General features: G+C 47.5%; 2 protein-coding genes across 11 annotated transcripts in view; one reads left to right on the forward strand and one right to left on the reverse strand.

Annotated features, from left to right (window-relative positions):
• The window catches only part of FBXO16 (F-box protein 16), an 810,609-nt gene that overhangs the window by 538,623 nt on the left and 254,078 nt on the right, over positions 1 to 17,908 (forward strand). The gene's annotated exons all lie outside the window — the stretch shown is intronic.
• Positions 1 to 17,908, reverse strand: part of EFR3B (EFR3 homolog B) — a 141,228-nt gene that overhangs the window by 1,335 nt on the left and 121,985 nt on the right. For 6 of the 9 annotated variants that reach the window (XM_083494320.1, XM_083494319.1, XM_083494316.1 and 3 more), the window contains 11 exons: positions 14,940 to 14,991; positions 12,985 to 13,157; positions 11,542 to 11,617; positions 10,243 to 10,404; positions 7,820 to 7,951; positions 7,231 to 7,298; positions 6,904 to 7,031; positions 5,829 to 5,920; positions 4,505 to 4,553; positions 2,591 to 2,697; positions 1,281 to 1,330 (listed from right to left, as the gene is read on the reverse strand). In XM_083494320.1, the coding sequence (XP_083350446.1) occupies positions 1,281 to 1,330; positions 2,591 to 2,697; positions 4,505 to 4,553; positions 5,829 to 5,920; positions 6,904 to 7,031; positions 7,231 to 7,298; positions 7,820 to 7,951; positions 10,243 to 10,404; positions 11,542 to 11,617; positions 12,985 to 13,157; positions 14,940 to 14,991 (1,089 nt within the window). The remainder of the gene's footprint in view (positions 1 to 1,280; positions 1,331 to 2,590; positions 2,698 to 4,504; positions 4,554 to 5,828; positions 5,921 to 6,903; positions 7,032 to 7,230; positions 7,299 to 7,819; positions 7,952 to 10,242; positions 10,405 to 11,541; positions 11,618 to 12,984; positions 13,158 to 14,939; positions 14,992 to 17,908) is intronic. The other 3 variants (XM_083494321.1, XM_083494318.1, XM_083494314.1) reach the window with 1 other exon arrangement.

Below are 17,908 nucleotides of genomic sequence, written 5' to 3' on the forward strand. Positions count from 1 at the left end.
GTTGGCCTCTGTTATTTTCTCCCATGTGCTGCCTCCTGTTAGGATTCTTGCTTCGTGTTTGCAGTCATGGGATTGTTGTCTATCACATGACAGTGTGGAAAGTGACCAAGACAGGATGGAGAACCTGCAAAGGACTCTATAAGGGCTCTTGTGTCCCCCCATAAGGGAATAAGGGCAGATTTCTGTTTATTACACTTGTGTTTATAATGCTTCTGAATCTAATTTTAAAAGAACCATCTTGTATTTGGCAACACACACACCTGGTTTGGGTGTGTGTGTGTGTGTGTGTGTCAGGAATGCTTTCAAGAGACACTGAATCTGTTACCTGTCTCTCCTCCAATGCTGCTCCTTCCCGCTGGCCCCCCCAATATATCCCAGCTTTTACCCTCGCCAGCCTCTGAACCATGCCCTTCGGCAAACCACTGTTCTAAATCTATACTCTCCTCCTTTTCCCGGGAAGGTGTGTGTGTGGGGGCAGCTCCCACCATTCCTCCTCAGTCCAGCCACTGACAGCATGGTGGGGAAAAAAGTGTCATGAAAGAAAGGTGCTCTGCCCGAAGCAAGCGGGAGAAGTTCTCCTGCACAAGGCTCGTGCGGGGAGAGGGGTTTCTCCCATGCGTTGCCCCCGTTAGAATTCCTGCTCCGTGTTTGCAGTCATGGGATTGTTGTCTATCACATGACGGTGTATGTTTTCATTCCACAGTGTGGGAAGTGACCGAGCCAGGATGTTTTGGTATTACTGTGTTCCATGAAGTGGGACTATCATAGCTGTCAACTTTCAGATTTGAAAATTAGGGATCAGCAGCCTCAAAAATAAGGGATCAGCAGCCTCACCTGTTCCGGGGACAGTCTACGGGATATATAACAATCCAGGATAGCAGCGGGAAACAGCGCTGGAATAAGGGAATTTCCCGCAAAAAAAGAGAAGGTTTACAGCTATGGACTATTGTCCTTTGTTCCTTCTCTCTTTGCTGTCTGATGAGAAAGAGGCAGGAGCTAAATCAGAATGCTCCGAGTGTATTATATCTAAATAAACGTAGATTAACCAAAATGTTGAGTTGCTGAGGTCTGTTACGCAAGCTGCGAAGACTCTGCGGATCCCTAAGTGTGCCAGACATCGGATGCTGTGATGTTCGGGCTGAAGAAAGCTTTCGAAGCTCCCGAACGACCAACCAGGAGGGAGAGAACATGCCAGTCGGGCATGTGTCTCTGCCAGGGTCCTACATGCGAGTAGGACAATCCTAATACCCCCAGCCTCTCTCCCCCTTCCGCCCCCTTACCGTATGGTGATCTCAAATATCTGGTTGAGCTTGCTCTGCAGAAGCGTGGCCTGCAACAAGAAGAGGACGACTGTGAGCATTGGAATTGCAAACTGGGAGGAATGAAGGCATGGGATTACTCTAATATGCAGCACTAATAGATCATTTGAGGGAAGCATGGAAATGGGGGCGGGGGCCTAATTTTAACCTCAAGAGAAAACAGACAAGAACCAAAGCAAAATAAGCAAAACACCAACAACATACATTACAATAAATTTGCAAAATAAACATCGCCCTCTGCTCATAAGTTAATATATTTGCTGTATGTATTTGTATTCTTCTGCTTCTTGAGAATGTATAGATTTTGCTCAGTGCAAAGGATGAGCAAATCTATTTTATTCCTATTTTATTAGGAATAAATCTATTTTATTCCTATTTTACAAATCTATTTTATATTTAAAAACAGGAATTGCTGCCCTGCGATGTGATCCACGTGGGGCTTCTCTGGCGTTTGATCCTGAGGCTGCTGGCCGTGCAGAATGCTGCAGCGCAGTTGCTGACAAGGGGGAGGCCTTGCCGGCACAGAAAACCTGCGCTCAGAGGTTGCCATTTTGCTATCAAGCCCAGTTCAAGGTGTTAGCGTTGCTGGGGGAAGTGGGTGAAATCACACTAAGGGAGGGATTTTGCTCATTGCAAAGGATGAGTGCTGGAGGCAAAATGCTACCCGGTGTTAGAAGAAGAAGAATTTGGATTTGATATCCCGCCTTTCACTCCCTTTAAGGAGTCTCAAAGCGGCTAACATTCTCCTTTCCCTTCCTCCCCCACAACAAACACTCTGCGAGGTGAGCGGGGCTGAGAGACTTCAAAGAAGTGTGACTGGCCCAAGGTCACCCAGCAGCTGCATGTGGAGGAGCGGGGACGCGAACCCGGTTCCCCAGATTACGAGACTACCACTCTTAACCACTACACCACACTGGCTCACATGTTAGTATCGCACGGGGAGCTGGCATGGGGAAATGTGAGCGGATCTCTCTGTCCTCTAGGGTCTTTGCAAGGCTCACTTTCTAGACCAGAGAACTGCATTGGAGCAGATTGGTTTGCAATGCAGCAGCGTTGCTTAACGCTTGTGCAGAGAGTATGTTTATGCTTGTCTCGTGTCACGAGGAAACAGAGATGGCAACTGAAGGTAAGGGCTTGGCATGGCCGCACAACCTACTTGCCTGCCTGCCTGGTAAATAACACTTTATTAAAAAATTAGGGAGGGTTAGGGTGCCCTGGTGTGTTGGACTGGGGAGCCCAGATTTAGGTGTGTGGCACAAATCATCACTCACCCGGGCGCCACAGTGAGCCGCGATTTCTTCGAAGGGAGCTTTCTGGAACTTTTCCACCACTTGCCTCCTCCTCTCCCGCTCCTGTTCCTCCACCGCAACGCTGTCTACTGAAAAAAGAAGGAATGTTCGTTAGACACGACAGCAAGAGCCAAGTTCAAGGTGTCCCTGCCAGCATACAAAGCCCTTGGGAGCAGCTGACCTGCCAGATCACCTGACCCCACCTGTGTCCTCTTGACCACTTTCGTCTGCAGAAAGGGCACCAGGGCAGGGGTCACGCAATCCCCGTTCTGCATTTGGTAGCGCTCGATCGGTTGGTGGGGCAGCACCTGCCCTTTGGAACTCCCTGCCTATTGAAACCAAGCAGGTGCCTTCGCTATATTCTTTCCTGTAGAGGGAAGTTTACAATGTCTGATGTTTCCATTACGCTTTTATATTCGTTGGAAGGCAGCTGCCCAGAGTAGCTGGGGGGGGGGTGCAACCCAGTAAGATAGGTAGGATACAAACAATAAAGTTGTTGCTTTATTGGATGGCGGCAAACAGATTGAGACTGAATCCTGACAAGACAGAAGTACTGTTTTGGGGGGACAGGGGGGCAGGTGGGTGTGGAGGACTCCCTGGTTCTGAATGGGGCAACTGTGCCCCTGAAGGACCAGGTGCGCAGCCTGGGAGTCATTCTGGACTCACAGCTGTCCATGGAGGTGCAGGTCAATTCTGTGTCCAGGGCAGCTGTTTACCAGCTCCATCTGATACGCAGGCTGAGACCCTCCCTGCCCGCGGACTGTCTCGCCAGAGTGGTGCGTGCTCTGGTTATCTCCCGCTTGGACTACTGCAATGCGCTCTACGTGGGGCTACCTTTGAAGGTGACCCGGAAACTACAACTAATCCAGAATGCGGCAGCCAGACTGGTGACTGGGAGCGGCCGCCGAGACCATATAACACCAGTCTGGAAAGACCTACATTGGCTCCCAGTACGTTTCCGAGCACAATTCAAAGTGTTGGTGATGACTTTAAAGCCCTAAACGGCCTCGGTCCAGTATACCTGAAGGAGCGTCTCCACCTCCATCGTTCTACCCGGACACTGAGGTCAAGCACCGAGGGCCTTCTGGTGGTTCCCTCACTGCGAGAAGCCCAGTTACAGGGAACAAGGCAGAGGGCCTTCTCAGTAGTGGCGCCTTCCCTGTGGAACGCCCTCCCACCAGATGTCAAAGAGAAGAACAACTACCAGACTTTTAGAAGACATCTGAAGGCAGCCCTGTTTAGGGAAGCTTTTAATGTTTGATGTATCACAGTATTTTAATATTCTTTTGGAAGCCGCCCAGAGTGGCTGGGGAAACCCAGCCAGATGGGCGGGGTATAAATAATAAATTATTATTATTATTATTATTATTATTATTATTATTATTATTATTGCTGCTGTTGTTGTTCCAGCACTTGCTAAACACATTCCTGTTTAGATAGGCCTTCTCAGGTGCTCAGAAAGTTGATGCAAATGTCGGTCTGTTTTAGTATTTTAACTTTTGTATGCAAAAGTATTGTATACATTGGCAGGATTTTTAAAAAAACACTTGTAATTTTAGAAATAATGCAGGAAATCTTAGGTGAAATTTTTTTTGGAATAGAAATGATATGCAGTTGAAAAGGAAACTTTAGGAACCAGGGATGGGGAGGGAGGGAACTCACAGGATTCGGAGAATCCCATTTTACGGTTTTGACATTGTTTTTGAGTACAATTTTTGTGTGTGGTTGTTATTGTATCCATTACCGTGTTGTTGTTTTTTATTACTTTTTGTTAAAAATGTAATAAAAATATTATTAAAAAGAGAGTTGTCAATGGTCCCTTCCTTTCTGCCCAAAGTGGGGCGCAAAAGGAGCAGGGGACCCTGCTGGACATCTCTGGTCCCCAAAGACTCTTACCAATTGCGTTCTTCAAGGTTTCGTACGTGATCTCTTCGGCAGGGGCTCTCTGTTTCGGGTTTGAGTGGACAGTGGAAGGAGGAGAGAAGAGAAGAGAAATGTTAGAAACCAGGAGTCTTAAGACGTTGTTGTTGTCTGTAATTTAAGAACAATAGGAGCTTTGTTGAAAAATGGGTATCTATCTTGAACAAATGTTCTAATGATCTAATGCTTTTGATCATAGAACAACCCGCTATGGATTTAGAAAAGATCAACAAAGACTTAATGGAGTTAAAAGAAAGGACAAAAACTAAGTACAATAAGGAGGATTTTGACAAACTTACTCTAAAGTTGGATCAGGACATTAATAAATTTTCCAATGAAGGACTTCCGGTTGGTCGCCCAGTTATGGCGGACGGGAGCTCTTTCGGCTGAAAGAGCCCCGGTGCACTGAAGGCTGGGGAGACCGTAAGAGCATCACGGCACCCCAAAAAAACCCTCAATTTGAGCAGTCTGAGGAGCTGGTGTTCCTGCGGGTGCCCAGAACTACTCCCCCGCATTAGCCAGTTTTAAGAAAAAGAAGTTGAGCAGAGATTGTAATGATTACTCTACAGGCAACGTTTATTTATGGCTGAATTCCTCAGGACTAGTTCAGTCAGTCTAACAGATCTGATGTATCTCCACGTTCAACCACTCCTCCTGATTATGAGCATTGCAGCCTATCCAGTTCTAGTGGATCAGATGAAGCTACAGAACTGAGGCTTAGATCTGGTCAAACGTACTAGTCTTTTTCCAAACAGCGCACTAGACACCCCTTAGACTCTGTGAAAGGACTCTGTGGAACTGTAACAACCTTTCGTGTGGATTGTTGGACAGACAGGTGGAATAGACACTTTCACACATATGGACCTTATGCATAAACTGATTAGAGAACGAACTGATCCACTGGGTCTTCTACTTCTCTCGTTGGACTTTATGAGCTACTTCTGCTGAAATCTACAATGAATAGTATGTATTATTTTTTTCAAACGTACAGCCGGTTATGTCTTGTGTGTTTATTGAATATTTTTCATGTAACCAGAGGTTTGTTGTTGTTTTGTCATCGTTGTCTGGGCAGAAATCCTACTTGAGAGGCAAACAGGGCCGCCAGCAAATGATTGGGGTGGGGAAGATCTCCTGAACTATTAATCCCATCAGCCCATAACAGCTCAGGGCCAAGACCTCAAAGGCCGTCTCCTTCCCTACAAAGCCTCTTGGGTCCCCCCATCTCCCAACCCCGACTTCCACGAAATCTCCCAGTGGCTCGCGACAAACGGTCCATGGAAGGGCACCATCCAAACCGTACCTCCTCTTTTTCGGGGCTATTTCTCGACTCCACTTCCACCTGCAGGGAGATGGTTTCACCAATGCTCTTCCTCTTTGACAGCCGATCTTCATCTGAAAGGAAAATTGCCAATATGGGAGGAACGGCTGTTAAAACTGACAGGCTTTTAGCTGAGATGGGGAAACCGGCAGGTTTAAATCAGAGAAAAGTCATTGTTAATATTTGCTAAAGACTGGAGACCTCTTACAGACTTTTTGCGTGGGGGGGGGGGGAGATATTGGATTTGAGGACTGAAGGTCATTTTTGTTTATGGAAAGTGACTTTGTAGGGTATCGGACTGAATAAAGTGCATATTGCTTTTATATAGCAGACAGATGAAGAATGGGAAGGTGTTTTTTTTTACTTTCTGAGTGTTATCTTTCTGTCTTTCTCTCTTAGCCTCTATTTTACTCTTCCTTTCCTTTCCTTTCCTTTCCTTTCCTTTCCTTTCCTTTCCTTTCCTTCCTTTCCTTTCCTTGTCTTTCCTTTCTTTCCTTCCTTTCCTTTCCTTTCTTTCTTTTTTCTCTCCCTTTTATGCTTTTAGTGTATCTAGACCAAAGTCTTAGTTTAGATAAAAAAAGGGAAAATATATTAAGTTTTGTATTTCCCCCCCTATACAGTCATACCTCGGGTTACAGCTGCTTCAGGTTGCGTTTTTTCGGGTTGCTGACTGCCAAAACCCGGAAGTACTGGAACGGGTTACTTCTGGGTTTCGGCTGTCGCACATGCGCAGAAGTGCTAAATCGTGCTTTGTGAGTGCACAGAAGCGCCAAATCAGAACCTGCGCGTGTGCAGATGCGGGGTGCGAACGTACATCCTGCATGGATCACATTCGCAACCCGAGCATTCACTGTAAAGCTTAATAAAAACTATTATTACTTTAAAAATGAAATGGTACGAGGAATGTGGAGTTGTTCTGGATTGGCGCTTCTTAAAGTGCAGGACTACCTATTGGGATGTACTAAGAGGGTAGCTGGGGGTTTAGAGGTGCAAATTCGACCACTTTGCCTTTCCCCCTCCCTCCCCTGGCATCGGAGGGCACACTCAGCCCCCGTACCTGTCAGCTGGGGGATATAAGGGGTGCTGAGCCGGTCCGAATTGTATCCGCTGCCCCCCAGCACCTCGCTGATCTTGCTCTGCCGAAAGAGGATCTCAGGCCCCAGGCGGTCCAGGTTCCTCGATAGCCTATGGAAGAGAATCAGGAGGAGAAATGAGAGGGGGCGCCAAAGCCTCTCTCTCCCGCCTGCCCCCTTGCTGCTCAGAGCATGCCCTCCTGCGGAGGAAGGGCCAGGGAAGGCATCAGCACAAAAGGAATGTGCGTGTCACCGGATGAGGAAAGCCTCAAGGCTTGGATTCCAAGTCAGAGGCTCCTGGGCTGGCTTACCTGGGCTTCTCTGCAAACACGCCTTCGGGGAGCAGGTACGGCGCCTCCTTCTGCCTCATCTCAATGACCTGGAAAAAAGGCAAGACTCGCTCAACCAGCTGAGATCCTTGGGGAAACCTTCAACCACCACCAGCGCCCACATTTATGAGTGCCCTGCTTGACACACACTGACAGTTAGGTTCCCCAATATTAAGAATGGTTTACTCTATCAGAGTGGGACGCGGGTGGCGCTGTGGGTTAAACCAGAGTCTAGGGCTTGCCGATCAGAAGGTCGGCAGTTCGAATCCCTGCAACGGGGTGAGCTCCCGTTTCTCAGTCCCTGCTCCTGCCAACCTAGCAGTTCAAAAGCACGTCAAAGTGCAAGTAGATAAATAGGTACCGCTCCGGCGGGAAGGTAAACAGTAAGTGTTTCCGTGCGCTGCTCTGGTTCGCCAGAAGTGGCTTAGTCATGCTGGCCGCATGACCCGGAAGCTGTACACCGGCTCCCATGGCCAATAAAGCGAGATGAGTGCCGCAACCCCAGAGTCGGCCACTACTGGACCTAATGGTCAGGGGCCCCTTTACCTTTTATAACAGGGACAATACAGACCTCGTGGATGTGCTGGCAGAAGGCAGGCACTGTGGTCAGCTGGCTGATCAGGTTCAGGTAGGCGGCGCCGAGGGCATAGAGGGCACAGCGACTGTATAAAGGCAGGTTGTCCTCGTTGACCAGGGCCAGCTCCTGCAAAGAAGGTTGGGATGTTATGGGTCCAGGCAGTCCGATATGAACGCCAACCGATAAACCTGAGACACCTGAGAAACGCCTGATTCTCCTCTGCTGGCTCTGCTTGTCTATCGTCTTGTTGGGTTGAACCGGGTTATTCTAAGCTGCTCTTTGACAGCCATTGGCAGGGCAGAAATCTTATATCGCTTGCAGGGCCGGATTGAGGTTTGATGAGGCCCTCAGCAACTGAAGGTAATGGGGCCCTTTATATGTCCAGTTGTCCTTTGTCAACAACTAATCATCACTGTTCTTTGTGTTGAATATATGTTTGTGGGGACACGGGTGGTGCTGTGGTCTAAACCACTGAGCCTCTTGGGCTTGCCGATCAGAAGGTTGGTGGTTCGAATCCCTGTGATGGGGTGAGCTCCCATTGCTCGGACCCTGCTCCTGCCAACCTAGCAGTTCGAAAGCACGTCAAAGTGCAAGTAGATCAATAGGTACCACTCCGGTGGGTTTCCGTGCGCTGCTCTGGTTCACCAGAAGCGGCTTAGTCATGCTGGCCACGTGACCCAGAAGCTGTACACCGGCTCCCTCGGCCAATAAAGCGAGATGAGCGCCGCAACCCCAGAGTCGTCCGCAACTGGACCTAATGGTCAGGGGTCCCTTTACCTTTACCTATGCATGTTTACAGGGGGCAGGCAGGTGTGGGGGACTCCCTGGTCCTGAATGGGACAACTGCTCCTTTACTACAGTGGTGCCCCGCAAGACGAATGCCTCGCAAGACGGAAAACTCGCTAGACGAAAGAGTTTTCCGTTTTGGAGGTGCTTCGCAAAACGAATCTCCTATGGGCTTGCTTCGCAAGACGACAATGTATTGCGAGTTCCTGTGGGGTTTTTTCCCTTCCCCCCCTTTTTCTAAGCTGCTAAGCCGCTTATCAGCTGATCCGATAAGCCGATAAGCCACTAAAAGCCGCTAATAGCGCTAATCCGCTAATCCTTCAATGGGCTTGCTTCGCAAGATGAAAAAACCGCTAGACGAAGAGAATCACAGAACGGATTCTTTTCGTCTTGCGAGGCACCACTGTATATGCTATGTGGTAATTGATGGACCTAATAGGTCTTTAAAGTCATTGGCACATGTTTCCATGCAACCAGTCCATGCAGAATGTTGGCACCCTATATATAGAAAGGAGCAAACCAGTGATATTTTAGGGAGCAGGCGAGCAGGCAGGGCCCATGACTTAATCATGGGAGCTTCCCCAACACAAAACACTGTTGCTGTATGTAGGTTTTATTTGCTTTCTATCTTATATTTTGGAAATGTACGTCCAGTGTGTTTTTCCTTTACATTTTTTGGGGGGCCGCAAGATCGTGGGGCCCTAAGCTATAGCTTGTTTAGCTTATATGTAAATCTGTCACTGATGGCTTGTACCTGTGAGGTTAGATGGCCATCTGTCAAGGAAGCTTTGGTTGAAGTTTCTGCATTGCAGGGGGTTGGACTGGATGACCTTTGGGGTCCCTTGCAACACTCCGATACTCCGATTCTATATGCCAGAACTCACTGTTATTCATTTACATAATAACACGTATAAACTGCCTAAGCTCAGTTGGTTAAGAGTGTGGTTGCAGGTTCGATCCCTCCACAAGACAGCTGCATGTTTCTGCATTGCATTACAGTATTTTAATATTTTGTTGGAAGCTGACCAGAGTGACTGGGGAAGCCCAGCCAGATGGGCGGGGTATAAATAAATTATTATTATTATTATTATTATTATTATTATTATTATTATTATTATTATTGCAGGTTGTTGGACAAGCTAATCCTCAGGGTCCCTTCTAACCCCACAGTTCTATGATTCTAACTCAGCCAAATAAAAGTATCAAAACATCACATAACTATAACATTATTAAATCAATAAAATACAGAAAGAACAGCTGGTGCTGGATCAGATTAATTCTCTAAAAGCTCTTTGCGGAGCAAATTTATTCTTTGTTTCACAGATTTCTAAACAGCTTCACAGCCCAAAGGCTACGAATGAATGGGTTTACAAATAAGATAAATCACAGAGATTGAACTCTTTAAAAACCGCAAAGCCATTTCTTCAATCAAAATTCCCCCCAAAATATAGAGAGCTGGGTCACACGTCAGGGAAAGCTCTTCTGAAACAGATTAAGACCACCTAAGCGATAGTCCTATCAATATTGATTTGGCACCCCGTTCTCTCTCCTCCTGACCCCCCAGAAATAAAGGACTCAGCAGGCTCCCAGGAGGGTCTTGGCAGACCCCCCCTCCCTGGCCTAGCCCCTACCTGCATAGCCAGCGCCAGGCGGATGAGGTCCACCACCACCTCCTCGTTGGCCAGCTCGATGCTGGTGAGCGCTAGCAGGCTGTAGATGGCCTCGTAATGCGCCCGCCCGTTGCTCTCCTCCTTGCACGTCAAGTACATGTGGCGATAGAGCTGTTGCGAGTGCTGTGGAAAAGCAGAGCGGCAGAATTTGTGAGAGAGGCGTCGCCGGAGGACTTTTATACTTCCATGCTTCCGAAAACTAAACCACCAACATCGTAGGTTTTCCAGTATAGAAATCTGGGGTGCGGCCAAATTTGGAACAAGACACAGTCCTAGTCACCTCGAAAAGGGCAGCCAAAATAATCAAGGGGATGGAGAGACTCACCGAAGAGGAAATGTTGCGGCCTTGGGGAGCTTTTCGTTTAGCGAAAAGGAGACTTAAGAGGCAACATGACAGAAGTTTATAATATTATGCAAGGCATGGGCAGAGAAGCATCTTCTGAAGCCCTTCTTCATGTGCCTCCCCCTCGAGAGGTCCGCAGGGTGGCAACACAAGAGCGGGGCCTTCTCTGCAGTGGCTCCCCATCTGTGGAACGCTCTCCCCAGGGAAGTTCACCTGGCACCTTCATTACACAGATGTCAAAGAGATAAACAACTACCTGATATTTAGAAGACATCTGAAGGCAGCCCTGTTAAAGGAAGTTTTTAATGTGTGACATTTTAGTGTATTTTTGGTCTTTGTTGGAAGCTGCCCAGAGTGGCTGGGGAAGCCCAGCCAGATGGGCGGGGTACAAATAAATTATTATTATTATTATTATTATTATTATTATTATTATTATTATTATTATTATTATTACACACCTTCGGGCACAGGGGGAAAATGTTCCTTTTTAACCAGGCCTTTGGTTGACCTGATTGACATCCTATGCCCTTTTAAAATGTGTTTTTGTGTGTGTGTACCACCAGGGTAAATAAATTCAACAAATAAGAAGAAATAAGAAGAAGACTTTTTCTCCCTCTCATAACACTAGCATCTGTGAACATGCAATGAATGTCAGAAGATTCAGGATGTTTAGGGAAGTTTTGATGTTTTATTGTGTTTTTAATATTCTATTGGAAGCCGACCAGAGTGGTTGGGGAGGCCTGGCCAGATGGGAGGGGTATAAGTAATATTATTATTATGGTGGATAAACGGCGTTGCACATGGAAGGTGCCAGAAATGATTCCCCCCCCCCCTGTTGTTGTCTACCTGTCCACCTGGCTGGCTCACATCCTTCCACCTGCAAGTCTTGCAAACCCACAAGCGCCTTTCCCCCGTACCTTTTTCATGAAGACAGTATCCTGGCGGGAGCACTTGTCCACTTTCAGCTTCAGGATGGAGATATCACTGATGGTGCTGTGCGGGGAAATGGAAAAGGATGAAACGAGAGGCAGCGTGGCATAGTGGTTGCAATGCTCCTGGGCCGTGTTCAGAAAGTGGTAGTGGAGGATGAGTGTTCAGACCCCTGGGCTCTCACTTGTGGGGTGCCTCAGGGTTCTGTCCTCTCCCCCATGTTTTTCAACATTTACCTGCAGCTGTTGGCAGATAAATAGTGGTACGTATTTATCTACTTGCGCTTTGACGTGCTTTCGAACTGCTAGGTGGGCAGGAGCAGGGACCCAACAACAGGAGCTCACCCCATCGCGGGGATTCGAACCACCGACCTTCTGATCGGCAAAGTCCTAGGCTCTGTGGTTTGGCCCACAGTGCCACCCGCGTCCCTACATCCCTCGGTAATCCTCCCCCCAAAAAGCTCAACAGCTATGGGCAAACCGCCCCCCCCAGCTCAACAACACGGAAAAATACGGTAAATTGCTGTGTTGGCCCTTTGCAAAAAATAAGTGGGTTTTGGGTTGCAGTTTGGGCATTCGGTCTCTAAAAGGTTTGCCACCGCTGCTTCAGGGTCCTGCTGCAACCCCACGAAGTTGACCCGTTCCACCTTAAGGGACAGGCATGATTGTTGTATGTCATATGCCTGTTTACACTCCAGCGCAGCTTGCTGGGAACTTCAGTTTGTGTACAGCTTTTGCTTTGAGCTGCTTGCTTTGGACATCAAGGGGAGAAGACATGTTTTCCTTTTGTCCTGATATATGCTGAATAAGTGGGAGGCGGGTGGCGCTGTGGGTTAAACCACTGAGCCTAGGGCTTGCAGATCAGAAGGTCGGCGGTTCGAATCCCCACGACGGGGTGAGCTCCCGTTGCTCGGTCCCTGCTCCTGCCAACCTAGCAGTTTGAAAGCACGTCAAAGTGCAAGTAGATACATAGGTACCGCTCTGGCGGGAAGGTAAACAGCGTTTCTGTGCACTGCTCTGGTTTGCCAGAAGCGGCTTAGTCATGCTGGCCACATGACCTGGAAGCTGTACGCCGGCTCCCTCGGCCAATAAAGCGAGATGAGCGCCGCAACCCCAGAGTCGGCTATGACTGGACCTAATGGTCAGGGGTCCCTTTACCTTTACATGCTGAATAAACTGCTTGTAAATATGCTCAACACAGCCTCTCCCTGCCACTTCTGTTTCGCAGTTGAGTGCATGTGCTCAGCTTCTGAAGGCTTCTGAAGCTAGGGTTGCAGTTTCATGCTGATCCAAGGACTGAAGATTGCCTGGCACACTGGCTGGTGGTCTGGGGCCAGCTGGGGGCCTGCCTATTGCCCCCGATTCCTCGGCTGCATCCCAACACCGCCCCCCATCCTGCCAGCCCTCAAACGAAAGGCAAGGCCTGAGCACCTGATGGTCTGGAACTTGTGCTTGTTCCCGTGGCGGTCGATGAAGCTGATGAGGATCTGGAGGACAAAGAGGCGGATCTCTGCGTCCTCCATCAGAGCCGCGGACAGGAGCCGGTCCAGGAAGGAGCTGGGCAGAGCTGTCAGCATGTTGCTGCACTGGAAGCCGGTGGAGACCTGCGGGATCCACAGAGATCTCCGTTAAATGGCGCCAACCTCAAAGAATCACAGAGCCTTCCTGTTAGGTATTATGTCCCTGGGCATCAAGGAAAATCATAGACTCCTCTTTATATATGCAACCACAGCAGCTGGGACAGGCATAGGCAAACTCCAGCCCTCCATAATAATAACAATAATAATATTAATAATTTATTATTTGTACCCCGCCCATCTGGCTGGGTTTCCCCAGCCACTCTGGGCGGCTTTCAACAAAGATTAAAAACGCAGTAAAATGTCACACAGTAAAAACTTCCCTAAACAGGGCTGCCTTCAGATGTCTCTTAAAAGTCAAAATAAAAAAATTCCTTCCAGTAGCACCTTAAAGACCAACTAAGTTAGTTCTTGGTATGAGCTTTCGTGTGCATGCACACTTCTTCAGATACACAGTGTATCTGAAGAAGTGTATCTGAAGAAGTGTGCATGCACACGAAAGCTCATACCAAGAACTAACTTAGTTGGTCTTTAAGGTGCTACTGGAAGGAATTTTTTTATTTTGACTATGGCAGACCAACACGGCTACCTATCTGTATCTTAAAAGTCAGATAGTTGTTTATTTCCTTGACATCTGATGGGAGGGCGTTCCACAGGGCGGGCGCCACTACCGAGAAGGCCCTCTGCCTGGTTCCCTGTAGCTTTGCTTCTCGCAGAGAGGGAAGAAGAAGAAGAAGAAGAAGAAGAAGAAGAAGAAGAAGAAGAAGAAGAGGAGGAGGAGGAGGAGTTTGGATTTGATATCCCGCCTTTCACTCCCTTTAAGGAGTCTCAAAGCGGCTAACATTCTCCTTTCCCTTCCTCTCCCACAACAAACACTCTGTGAGGTGAGTGGGGCTGAGAGACTTCAGAGAAGTGTGACTGGCCCAAGGTCACCCAGCAGCTGCATGTGGAGGAGCGGAGACGCGAACCCGGTTCCCCAGATAACGAGACTACCGCTCTTAACCACTACACCACCAGAACCACCAGAAGGTCTTCGGAGCTGGACCTCAGTGTCCGGGCAGAATGATGGGGGTGGAGGTAATCCTTCAGGTATACAGGACCGAGGCCGTTTAGGGCTTGAAAGGGCCTCCTGATGTTTTGGAACTACTATTCCCATCCTCCATGGCTAACAGGACCAGTGGTCAGGGATGATGGGAATTGTAGTCTCAAAAATATCTGGAGGGCCGGAGTTTGCCCGTGCCTGGGCTAGGATTTGAATAGCAAGGAATTGGAAAGTTGATAGCATCCCCACAAAAATGGACTGGCAAGCGAAAACGATAGAATACTTACACCTTGCCAAAGCGACAGGGAGAATAACAGGAAATCCAATACAGAAAGTTAATAAATATTGGATGATATTTAAAGGATATCTTTAAAATTACAGTGACAGTGTTAATCTCCTGGCAGCCCTAGAATGAATCTTGAAATTTAGAGAATGTACATAGTAAAAGTTTACGGATATAAAATGGGAAACCAAACTAATAACAATGAAATGTGTATAGCTTAAGAAAGTGTAAAATAGCGCAAGGAGAAGAAGTCGGTGTCTATGATGTCTATGGTGTGTCTATGTTGTGCTGTGTATTGTCTAAGTTATATGTAAATTAATGTAAATTGATGTATAATAAAGGTTGTTTTTTGTTACAAAAACAAAACAAAACTTTTTTAAAAAAAAAATCAAGAGTTGGATCACCGCGGCTCAGTTGCAACACATGCCATAGGGCAACTCTCCCAGATTGTGGGATTAATGAAAAGACACACCATATTGGTTACCTGGAGGAGGGATTTCAGAAGCATGATCTGCGTCAGCCGATTCCGATTCTCCCTAAAAAGGCAAAAGTTGAGATTAAAGCCCAGCGGTGGTGCTGTTCGCACTGAGATGCTAACTCAGAATCACTGAGCGGCGGAAACAGAATTTCCTTAGCTGAAGGGTGCAAGGGAACAAAAGAAATAAGTGCCTCCTTCCTAATTTTCTCTCTTGCAGTGATAGTGCCTATGCCAAACAGTCTAGAAAAGCGCTCACAAACCTCTGCAATTTTTCTAACGGTATCTTTATTTCTCAGGAGGCATATCTGCTGCAGCCGTTACAGGGAAACTTCCCAGCATTCATGGACAAATTAAGAAATAGCCTTTTCAGTAAATTCGCTAAAACTAACACCATGAAGTCTGCAGGTTAACTATGCTCGTTAAGCCGTTTCTAAACAATTAAGAACACAAGCTACACGAAGACCAGTATACTAGATAGCGCTGCCATTCGTATTGCATAACCTACATAATTTAGTACAGCGAAAACAAAACGTGTACACTTGTAAATTCTCTAATACAGTGGTGCCTCGCAAGACGAAATTAATTCGTTCCGCAAGTCTCTTCATCTTGCGGTTTTTTCGTCTTGCGATGCACGGTTTCCCATAGGAATGCATTGAAAATCAATTAATGCGTTCCTAGGGAAACCGCCTTCAGACCAGGTCCGGGGACAGTCTGTCCCCGGACCTCTTCTGAAGGCTGGGGGGGGGGGGGACAAGGGCTTTTCTTCCCACCCCCAGCATTTTAAAAAACCCCGGGACAGCGGAGGACTTCTCCGCTGTCCGGGCGATCTTAAAATGCTGGCGGGCGGCATTTAAATCGCCCCGGACAGCGGAGGACTTCTCCGCTGTCCGGGGCGATTTAAAAGCCCCTGGGAAGGCAGGCAGGGGGGACAAAGACTTTTGCCCCCCGCCAGCCTTCAGAAGAGGTCCTGGACCTCTTCTGAAGGCGGGCGGGGGGCGAAAGTCTTTGCTCCCCCCCGCCTGCCTTCAAAAGGTGTCCCCGCGGCGGCGGGAGGTGTCCCCTGCCCCCCGCCCGGCTTCGGAGCACCGGGAGAAGCGATCTCCCCGCAGCCCCTTGCTTCAAAAGAGGTCGGGGGCAGCGGGAAGCTCTTCCCGCTGTCCCCGACCTCTTTTGAAGCAAGGGGCGGTGGGGAGAAGCGATCTCCCCGCAGCCCCTTGCTTCAAAAGAGAAGACCCGCTGTCCCCGGGGCAAGCTTCGTTTTGCGAAGCAAGCCCATAGGGAAATTCGTCTTGCGAGGCAACTCGAAAACGAAAAAACCTTTCGTTTTGCGAGTTTTTCGTCTCGCGAGGCGTTCGTCTTGCGGGGTACCACTGTATATTTGAAATCAAATGAACACACGTCTGTCAATCTTTGAAAGTCGGTAAAAGTATAATAAGTCTATAGTTGAAACAAAGTTATAGATGCTATCTTGTGGGCTAAGCGGTAAAACTTTTTAGGCGCTGGAATCTATGTAACATATCCTTATGACCACTGCTCCTTGTGCATTTTTCTAATCTATGGGAAATTAAAAGACGCCTGCTTCTTGGGAGAAAAGCAATGACAAACCTAGACAGCATCTTAAAAAGCAGAGACATCACCTTGCCAACAAAGGTCCGTATAGTTAAAGCTATGGTTTTCCCAGTAGTGATGTATGGAAGTGAGAGCTGGACCATCAAGAAGGCTGATCACCAAATAATGGATGCTTTTAAATTATGGTGCTGGAGGAGACTCTTGAGAGTCCCATGGATTGCAAGAAGATCAAACCTTTCCATTCTGAAGGAAATCAGCCCTGAGTGCTCACTGGAAGGACAGATCCTGAAGCTGAGGCTCCAAGACTTTGGCCACCTCAGGAGAAGAGAAGACTCCCTGGAAAAGACCCTGATGTTGGGAAAGATGGAGGGCACAAGGAGAAGGGGACAACAGAGGACGAAATGGTGGGACAGTGTTCTCGAAGCTACCAGCATGACCAAACTGCGGGAGGCAGTGGAAGACAGGAGTGCCTGGCGTGCTCTGGTCCAGGGGGTCACGAAGAGGCGGACACGACTAAATGATTAAACAACAACAATGGGTTGTGCTGAATAAGATTCCAGCGAAACGGCCAGATTATCCGGGATCACTGTCCTATGTTGTTATTCACTCACTACTTCAGCACCATGAACGCCTAAAATGTTTTATTCTTATACTTTTACGGATTTTCAAAGATTGACAGACATGTGTTCATTTGATTTCAAATATATTAGAGAATTTACAAGTGTACACATTTTGTTTTTTGTTTTTGCTGTACTAAATTATGTATATTATGCAATAAGAATTGCAGTGCTATCTAGTATACTGGTCTTTGTGTTGCTTGTGCTGTTTGTTGTGTTATGTTTGCAACACAGGGGTTTGTTGTTCTGTGTTTCTAAACAATTGGCTTGATTTTTAAATGCTGGTTATTTTTCCCAAAACAATTGCAATTAATTTGAGTCTTGAGTTGGAGGAGTGAGTGGCTGGGGAGACCCCGTCCTCAACCAGTCAATAATTCTCTTTTCCCACCCTCCAATGTGCAGAAAGTTGTTTTTTTCCCCTGGCTGGGTTCAGCAACCAAAGACTTGCTAAGGCTCCAGCCTTTTATAGAGAGATGCGGCTGTTATTTCCAACTTTCCATCAAAATATCTATCGCCTTTAATTCTTTAATTCTCATTTTCCCAGCTCCCAGATAGAGATCTAAATAGACGTCTCCTATTAGTCCAAGGTAAGAGCTGTTTATTTTTAAACAGAAACGAGAATGAGGACCATTTTGCTAAGTGCTTCCTGGCATCAGACAGAGCAGAGACATCTTGAGGAATGTGGCACTTAAAAGTTAACGTTTTGGTGGAGAGAGCAGAGAATCTCTCCAGGTATTTGCAAACACTTAGAGAAATGGGCTTCTAAATTTGTCCCGAAGATGGACTTTT

The sequence above is a fragment of the Podarcis liolepis genome (assembly GCF_965112155.1).
Source record: "Podarcis liolepis genome assembly, chromosome: 3".
NCBI classification, from domain to species: Eukaryota; Metazoa; Chordata; class Lepidosauria; order Squamata; family Lacertidae; genus Podarcis; species Podarcis liolepis.